The sequence below is a fragment of the Palaemon carinicauda genome, chromosome 14, assembly GCF_036898095.1.
Source record: "Palaemon carinicauda isolate YSFRI2023 chromosome 14, ASM3689809v2, whole genome shotgun sequence".
Classification (NCBI taxonomy): domain Eukaryota; kingdom Metazoa; phylum Arthropoda; class Malacostraca; order Decapoda; family Palaemonidae; genus Palaemon; species Palaemon carinicauda.
This window is the reverse complement of record NC_090738.1, coordinates 3,449,887-3,459,886: the sequence shown is the minus strand read 5'-3', so window position 1 is coordinate 3,459,886 and position 10,000 is coordinate 3,449,887. Positions and strand designations below refer to the sequence as shown.

The window sequence follows — 10,000 nt, the reverse complement described above, 5'->3', positions numbered from 1 at the left end:
TCCACGATGTTCCGGGGACCGGATCATTTCTTCGGATGTTCATAGACCAGCCACCTTGGGTGCTGCCCACCCCAGCCTCTTATCCAGGAACATTGTTGCCTGAACCTTTCTTAGGCTTAAATATTGCATGACTGTGTCTGCCATTTTTATGAAGGCAGCTAGGACTCTGTTTAGTCTGACAAGTATCTTTCCTAGGAAGTGCGTTACTTTATGTAACCTGAATCCTAGATAGGAGGGGAAAGGGTGATTGACTGGAAGCTGCTGATAGACGACTTTCAGGTTTGGTAAGACTATAGGCACCCTTTTTTGCAGCAGAGTCCTTATGTTCAGGAGGATAAACCCCCTAGACTCGTTGTTTTATTTGGACTTGTTGAGTGGCGATAAGTCCTGAATGACTCTAAATTTTCTTGAGTCCTTCTCGAAACACACAACGGCCTTCCCTGGAATTCGGTGGACTAAAGTTTCCTTACCATCTGTATGCTCTAGAGCAACCAACCAGCCAACCATTCAGCACACAACTGCCTGGTTTTCTTTCTCTTCGGCTGTTTCAGCTGAGATGAAACGAATTCCTATAGTAAATGATTACAAGTTTATATAGCTAGGAAAAATACAATTTAGGACAAATTGTCATATTTTCTTAAATGTTTGCGATTGTTATTCCAATTGATTTTGAAATTTTTGTTTAACATTTAAGCTTCATATTGCTTAAATATCTCACTATTTTAGAGGCAAACATGTCTTAAAGATGGCAGGGATTAGAATCTAATAATCCTGAAGTAACTACTGTAGTAATTACAGGTAAGAGTGGAGATTTATAAGCATTTCAGGTTGGTCCACATTATTTGTTTGTCTTCTTGTGCTGTAAACACTTATCTTTAATTGACATTAACAGGTTGTTTGCTGTGATTACTTATTTAATGTAAATGCTCACCTCCCAAACTGCAATATTTAAGAGGTTCCCATGTATGGTAGCTGACTAATATATGCCAGAAATCCAGTTTCTATGCACTCAGTACCCATTTAAGTAATTTTCCAGAGATATTAGAATAATTATTCAAAGATTTTATTAGCTTTTGCAGAAGTTAAGTACAACTTTTATCCCACAGGCTGGCCTTGTTTGTAAGTTGAATACTCGATGCAGCATTATAGCAGCAACAAATCCCAAAGGACAGTATGATCGAGAGGAATCATTATCAGTTAATGTTGCTTTGGCATCACCACTTTTATCTCGTTTTGATCTTATTTTGGTCCTTTTAGATACCAAAAATCAAGAGTGGGATAGGTAAGTCCTCTCCCAGTAGAAGAGTTTCTGTTATCAAGGATAAGATTTGAAGTACCAGTTGGCAACAAACTTTTAATGCCTCAAAACAATGGTTCTAATATTGGCCATTGACTTTGATTTTGTAATTTTCAGTCATTTATTCTCTTGAATATTTTGATGCAAAAATGTGTTTGTAATCATGGAAAGTTGAATTTGTTTATAACTCTGTAAGTCAGGTATGTTAAATATTTTATTTGCCATCATTATTTTTTATATGTTTAATGTAGCTTTGTGTTGGAAACAAGAATAGGAAAAGCTATCTGGTAAAACCCAGAGATCGAAGGCATATGAACTAAAACAAATTGGTGTTTGAACACATTTTATTTCTATAAACCTCCCCTGATGTTTGTATTGCTTCTTTTCCAGAAACTCTGTCTATTGACATTTACCCCTAAATAAAATAGAAAATGACCTATTTTCTTTCCTTTCAATTGAAACATGCGTGTAGTAAAGCAGTAAGACTCGCTAGTGATTAATGGCAAGAAGCAAAGCAGCTGGACCTCTTGTTATTTCAGTTTCTCTATCAGCATCGTTTCAACTTGAAGTACACTTCTTCCAAATGGTGAAAATGATAAGAGTTTTGCATTTAAAGTTGTCATCCTCTGGATTTATTGATAATTACTCCATAGTGATAGTACTGAGATTTAAGTTATTGTTATGAAGGGTGATATTGCCTGTGTTTCTCAGAAGGAAAGTACTGTATGTTCTAAGTTTGAGTGCTAATGAAACATGCTTTTAGATAAGGGAGAAATCCACAGAAGTCTAGGCTAGTTGTTTATAGTAGGGACGATGACCAATGACAAATTACCACACCAACACAGTTCTTAAATACACACTTATTATTATTATTAGTAGTAGTAGTAGTATTTTTACTACTAAGTAAGCTACAACTGTAGTTGGAAAAGCAAGATGCTAAAGCCCAAGGGGTTCAACAGGGAAAAATAACCCCAATGAGGAAAGGAAAGAACGAAATAAATAAACGATCTTAGAATAATGAACAATTGAAATAAAATATTTTAAAAACAGTAACAACATCAAAACAGATAAGTCATATATAAACTATAAAAGGACTTATGTCAGCCTGTTCAACATTAAAACATTTGCTGCAAGTTTGAACTTAAGTTCTATTGATTCAACTACCCGATTAGGAAGATCATTCCACAACTTGGTCAGAGCTGGAATAAAAGTTCTAGAATACTGTGTTGTATTGAGTGTCATGATGGAGAAGGCCTGACTATTAGATTTAACTGCATGCCTAGTATTACGAACAGGATGGAACAGTCCGGGAAGATCTTAATGTAAAGGATGATCAGAATTTGTAGTGTGATGGGCTTCAAAGCTCTTAACTTATAATCTTTTTTTTTTATCTCAGTTTTTGCTAGTAGTTGGGTGTAGTGGTAATAGTGTTCCATTCAATAAGGGTTCTGAATGTTCACTGCACCATACAGTCAAGACATCTTCTTGCAGAACCTCAAATTCTTTAATTACTTTTGCTAAAACCTTGTATTCTTGGTCACAACTTTAGACAACTAGATTGAGAGGCAGAAGATTTGCTAAAATAATCACTTTTAAGCAACCTCGTTTTTTCATTTGTGTATAGCATTTCATATCTTATGATTCTCCTACCTTTTTAATTTTGTTGGGGATGGTTCAAGCTAAAGCTGATCAATTGTATAATCTTACGGATGGCAGTACGTTTCTTTCACTTGTAAGGTTGGGTTCTAGTTCACCTAGGGTAAATGTTAGCTGAGTAAATGTACATAAAATGAGTCTCACTAGGAAGAAACTAGGATTATTTATGTTCAGAGAAAAATATAGAAAATTTAAAGAAATTTTATATCAGACGTGGAGAAAGAGACAAATGATATATAAGAAATACACAAAACTAGAACAAATCACAAATATACTAGATGCACTGTTACAAAGGGTTTACCTTGAACCTGAGCAAATATGCAGCAGCTCTTGTACCAGTTATAAACACAGTAGCTCATATGTTTCAGTTTATCCTTCCTTACAGGAAGAAGAGGATGGACAAGGCACTGAGCTATATCCCAATTGTGTTGAAAAAATGTATTTTTTAAATCTTATGTAACGTTATTGCCCAAAAGGTAAGTTTTGATGCTGTCTTTTCCACAGGATACCAGAGAACTTCAAATCATTCATTCATTCATTCACCTCCAACCCACCACCAGTGATGAAGGTGAATGGTCATTATGTGACTGGAGCAACTAAGGTTAGCAATGCCCTGGCTGATCATTTCTCAAATGTATCATTCAAGTGTGTAGAAGCCCCTGGTCACCAATATAGGGACATTGAAGAAAAGAAAGTTTTAAATTTTGCAACACGAAGGGAGGAGTCATGAATTCTCCTTTTAGTGAAAGATAATTTTATTCTGCACTTTCTAATTGTAATGATACAGCCCCTGGACCCGTGGAAATTCCATATGCAATGATTAAACATGTACTTGTTGGTACCAAGTTATTTATTTAAGCATTATTAACAGAATATGGCATGATCATAGGTATCCAACTGTTTGGAAATTAGCCATTATTTTACCCTTTGTAAAACTGTGGAAGGATAAGTTTTTATCAGCAAACTATCGACCAATTGCATTGACATCTTGCTTCTATAAGATCATGAGAAGATGGTCAATGCAAGACTGATGTGGTACCTGGAAAATAAGAGTATTTTATCTCATATCCAATGTTTATTTATAAAAGTGTACTCAACAACTGATGTGTTGATACAACTGAAATCCTCTATTTGTGAAGCTTTTGCCTCCAAACAGCCCCATGTAACTTTTTTTTTTTTTTTTAACTTTGAAAAGGCCTATGATACTGCATGGAGATATAGTATCCTTAAAACAATTCATGAATTGGGATTAAGAGGAGAGCTACCACTGTTTATTCAATCATTTCTTTCACATAGAGTTTTTCAAGTGAGAGTGGGGGAAACTCTATCAGAGAATAAATGTCAGGAAGAGGGATATCCTCAGAGTAGTGTGCTGACTGTAGCCCTATTTGCACTAGCAATTAATTGGATATCCTCAGTCATTCCTAAAGATATTCTCTCAACACTATTTACAGATGATCTCTCCATATCATTTGCCAGAGCTAGAATGGCAGTGGTTGAGAGAAAACAACTCAATTGACAAAATTATCCAGTGAGCCGATATGAGTGGATTTAAACTTTCGACAAGTAAAACTGTTGCTGTTCATTTCTGTTGTATTCGGGGAGTACATCCAGATCCAGATATATACATCCAAGGTCAACGGATCTCATGTTCAAGTGAAGCTAGATTTCTAGGGTTGATATTTGACTGTAGACTTACATGGGTTCCCCACTTGAAAGCCTTCAAAGTAAAATGCCTTGAGGCTCTCAATCTTTTAAAAGTTTTGTCTCATACATTGTGGGGGCAGACTGCAAAACTTTTAAAATTATACAAGGCTTTTTTTTTTTTTTTTTTTTTTTTTTTTTTTTTTTTTTTTTTAAATTGGCTATGGGTGTGAAATATACTCCTTAGCCACCCCAAGCCAATTCCATACTCCATGGTGCTATCAGATTGTCCACCGGAGCCTTTAGAACCTCGCCTATCCTAAGCCTCCTTGTTGACGATGGAGAGTTACTTATAAACCTTTACCGGATGTCTTCTATTGTTCGGTATTGGTTCAGGTTACAAAGGCTCGCTGAATCTTAAGCCTGTCAGACTGCAAACCTTCCAAGGCATTTTAGATATTTTGAGTTGCACCCAAAATCTCCTCAACCTTAATGTTTCCAGGTTAAAACATTAGTAGACAACCTAGATATAGGTAGAAATGAAGTGCTCCCATGTAAGATATCATCAGCTACTCCACGAAAACTACTAGATATGTCTTTTTGTAAACATTTTATTGGTATAAAAAAGAACATGACTGACATAAAACCAGGTTGCTCCTAATGGAACATGTTGAAGAACACAGTAAATCAACTTTTATATATACTGTTGGCTCCAAATCTAATACTGGCTTTGGATTTGGAGTATATAGTACTGCTTTTAATTGTAGAGGTGCGCTTCCTCTAGCATCTTCTGTATTTACTGCCAAACTACCTGTATATGTCATACTAACAGCTATTGAGAAAATAGCGATGCAAGAAGTGTCCTACGAGCTTTAGAAGTTTTTAATTCCAATAATCCTTTAGTTTTAAAGATTTTAGATTGGCTTTTGATAATTGGCATAAAAGGTATAATTGTTTGATTTTGCTTGGTCCTGGCACACGTAGGTGTGTCTGGAAATGAGAAGGCACGTTCGCTGGCAAAGAGTGCTGCAGCTAAGTTGCTACCAAGAAGGCATCCCATTCCCATTAATGATTTTTTACCTATAATTAAGAATTTTATTTATAATAATTGGCAACAGCATTGGGATAGTTTACTTGAAAATAAAATGAGAGAAATTAGTAATGTTATACCCCCTTGGAGGTATAACGGGATGCCTTGGTCACACTCGGATAACACATGAGTTTCTGCAGGCTGGCCAACATCAAGCATATTGCGACGACTGTTTGGTACCATTTACAGTGAGGCATTTGTTAACCAAATGCCCCACATACAGTAGTGAGAGAAATAGAGACCTTTTGGTACCATTTACAGTGAGGCATTTGTTAACCAAATGCCCCACATACAGTAGTGAGAGAAATAGAGACCGTTTGGTACCATTTACAGTGAAGCATTTGTTAACCAAATGCCCCACATACAGTAGTGAGAGAAATAGAGACCGTTTGGTACCATTTACAGTGAGGCATTTGTTAACCAAATGCCCCACATACAGTAGTGAGAGAAATAGAGACCTTTTGGTACCATTTACAGTGAGGCATTTGTTAACCAAATGCCCCACATACAGTAGTGAGAGAAATAGAGACCGTTTGGTACCATTTACAGTGAGGCATTTGTTAACCAAATGCCCCACATACAGTAGTGAGAGAAATAGAGACCGTTTGGTACCATTTACAGTGAGGCATTTGTTAACCAAATGCCCCACATACAGTAGTGAGAGAAATAGAGACCTTTTTGAGGCTCAAGGCGAGGATGACAGATTCATCCTTGCCAAGATTCTTGGACATGATTTGTCCAACCATGCTAGTGGTATTTTTAACTTTATTTCAGATGCAGGTCTTCTGAAAGATATTTAACTATTGAAATGACATCTTTGCTTTTATCGTTTTAATTGGATATTCTTTTATTTTTATTTACAATAAACGATATCGGCGTCAATGACCTTAGATGTCAGGATGCCAGAAAACCTCAAGTCAATCAATCAATGAATCTAAATATTTATGTTTATCCTATATTTTTATATATTCACTTTATATTTTATTATCAGTTTTAACAGAAGTATTTTTACCTCCCAAATTTATTCAGGAGAGTTCTGTAAGAGTCAAGCTTGACTCATTTGGCTGCTTAATCTCTTCCCTTTAAATAATAATAATAATGTTTTTTACCATTTCCCCCTTCCTCTGCCACCACTTTCAATCTCACTTATATTAGGTGCACTGAATGATTCAATTGTATTTCGCTTTATTTCACTCTGGATTTACCTTTGTTATAAAATTTGATGTGGTGTTTTCGTAGGGCTTGGAACTAATTAGGTAATTTATACTTAAAACGCGACTCCTTATACAGGAAAATCATATTGCGAAAGTCACTCCTGAACAAATTAATTCTGTAACCTAAGGTATTACTGTACCCAGACCAACAGGCCCCTTCCTAAAGGGGCCATTGTTTATCTTATCGCTTTCTTCATTATAAAATTCAATCGCTTCTCCATCTCTAAAATTCACGAAGTCTGAAAAATTGCATCTTCAGTAGCATTCTTTGCTTATACTGTATACAATTTTAAGATATGCAAAACTGGTGGCTGGTCTGTACATAAGTTCAGTTCAGCTTGCCTGCATTGCATTGTGTCCTCAGCATGATTGTGACACCTAGGCGGTTTATGCTGGAGAAGAGATCTTCAACTGGGTCCCTCAGTAGAGGTGCCATGATGGCGGTCTAGACTCCACTCCAGGAATTTCTTCTCCTGATAGGATCTGGCTGACTCATTTGATCTTTCCATTCATTTACATATGTAGGAATTATTTGTTAAGTTTTGTTAATTGCAATTGGCCCTTGTGTTTTAATGGTGTAACCTATTCTCTGGCACTTTTTCTTGGGAGACCATACAGATCCTAACCCCCAAAAAGGAGTTTTTACAAAGGAAAACTATTTTATGGGTGGTACTGGATGATCGCCAAGACCCTCCTTCCTCCTTAGATGCATGATGGGAAAGAGAGATGGCTACTGGGCATAAACAAATGCCCAGGTTTTGTGGTTAGTCTTCTACACAATTAGAAATGGTTCTCATTAGGTGACATGCTCTCCACTAGCAAACAAATTCTGTAATAGAGCCTGAACCTGTGGGTCTCTGTTATACACACTGAGTCCGTGATTTCCAAGTTGATACACTGACCCTAGAGCAAAGAAAACACTATTTCTTTGGTTTATCATGTCATACTAGATTTCATATTTTAGTCTTTAAAGGAAAGTCCTTGCTGACTACAGAACACCTCCCCAAAAATAACGGTTACATTCATCAAATCCGTTTATTGAATATTGAACATTAGCCTTTTCTTTTTCATTTTTAACCCTTTTACCCCCAAAGGATGTACTGGTACGTTTCACAAAACTCATCCCTTTACCCCCATGGACGTACCGATACGTCCTTGCAAAAAAATGCTATAAAAATTTTTTTTTTCATATTTTTTATATTTTTTTGAAAAAATTCAGGCATTTTCCAAGAGAATGAGACCAACCTGACCACTCTATGACAAAAACTAAGACTGTTAGAGCAATTTAAAATAAATATACTGCAAAATGTGCTGGGGAAAAAATAACCCCTTGGGGGTTAAGGGTTGGAAATTTCCAAAGAGCCTGGGGGTAAAAGGGTTAAAATATAGTATTTTTTGCTACATAAAGTATATTTGAAATTATGCTATGCCACAGTTATGGTTATAGAGATCTTATCAGTTTCATCTGACTTGCTAAATAAATCTTTTACTTTCAGGATTGTGTCTGATTACATCATAGAGGGGTGTGACATTTTTTCTGGTGATATTGGAAATGATGGAGACTGGAGTTTGGAAAAGCTTCAGACGTATTTCTGTCATATACGTTCTTTTCAGCCCTCTATGACATCAGCTGCTAATTCTGTTCTAGCCAAATATTACCAGTTGCAGAGACAGACTGATCAAAGAAATCAAGCCAGGACAACTATCAGGTATTTTAACTATAGATAATGTTTCCATCTCTTTAACTGGGTTTCCACAAGTAAACAGAGTTTATCAATATTTTGATCATCTTATTAGTTTACAGGATAGTCTTGATCAAGAAAATTAATAAGAGTAAGGCCCAGACTCCACTAGGAATAATATGATTTTTATTGATGGTAAGCACAGTAATATTTACTTGACATTTTCCTAGAGTATTTGAAGGAAAATTTAATAAACAGGGTATTTATCACTAAGAAAGTACTATACTGGTATACTGCACAAAAATAAAAGTGGTTGACTATAAATTGGAAAATATATAGAGTATTGACTGGTTGAACATGCAATATCATGAAAGAACGGGCTGAAAGAAAGGTTAGGAGAAATAGATATTTAGCATTGTCTTTTGACTTTGAACCAGTACAATCAATCACAAAAACATTCTTTTTTGTATTGAGGTAACTACCAAAGATGGACCATGCAAAAATATGTAAAAACAAATACACTCAAACATTTTATATATATATATATATATATATATATATATATATATATATATATATATATATATATATATATATATATATATATCAACACAACATCGTGTTCAAATAGAAATAAATTTCTACCTCATACTTGGGATCGAACGCTAGCCCCTTCTAATGAAAGGCCAGGTCGAAACCAACCATGCCACGAGAGCCCATAAAAGAAATCGGAACCTGACGCTACCTAGCTGTCCGAGGATTTACCTGGCGAAACATCAGTCTCTTACCAGCGAGTTTTACCCGATTTCCCGGGCCACCACATGACACAATTGGTAGTAATTCATTCAAATTACCCCTAAAGAGTCAATATGGATAAATATCAACACAACATCGTGTTCAAATAGAAATAAATTTCTACCTCATACTTGGGATCGAACGCTAGCCCCTTCTAATGAAAGGCCAGGTCGAAACCAACCATGCCACGAGAGCCCATAAAAGAAATCGGAACCTGATGCTACCTAGCTGTCCGAGGATTTACCTGGCGAAACATCAGTCTCTTACCAGCGAGTTTTATCCGATTTCCCGGGCCACCACGTGACACAATTGGTAGTAATTCATTCAAATTACCCCTAATGAGTCAGTATGGATAAATATCAACACAACATCGTGTTCAAATAGAAATAAATTTCTACCTCATACTTGGGATCGAATGCTAGCCCCTTCTAATGAAAGGCCAGGTCGAAACCAACCATGCCACGAGAGCCCATAAAATAAATCGGAACCTGACGCTACCTAGCTGTCCGAGGATTTACATGGCCAAACATCAGTCTCTTACCAGCGATTTTTACCCGATTTTCCGGGCCACCACGTGACACAGTTGGTAGTAATTCATTCAAATTACCTTGGAGGTATAATA

The 10,000-nt window shown here is 36.2% G+C and overlaps 1 protein-coding gene across 1 annotated transcript in view; it reads left to right on the top strand.

Annotated features, from left to right (window-relative positions):
- LOC137653846 (DNA helicase MCM9-like) overlaps positions 1 to 10,000 on the top strand; it is a 64,490-nt gene that overhangs the window by 49,090 nt on the left and 5,400 nt on the right. The window contains exons 7-8 of the mRNA XM_068387497.1: positions 1,107 to 1,282; positions 8,398 to 8,610. Of these exons, the coding sequence (XP_068243598.1) occupies positions 1,107 to 1,282; positions 8,398 to 8,610 (389 nt within the window). The remainder of the gene's footprint in view (positions 1 to 1,106; positions 1,283 to 8,397; positions 8,611 to 10,000) is intronic.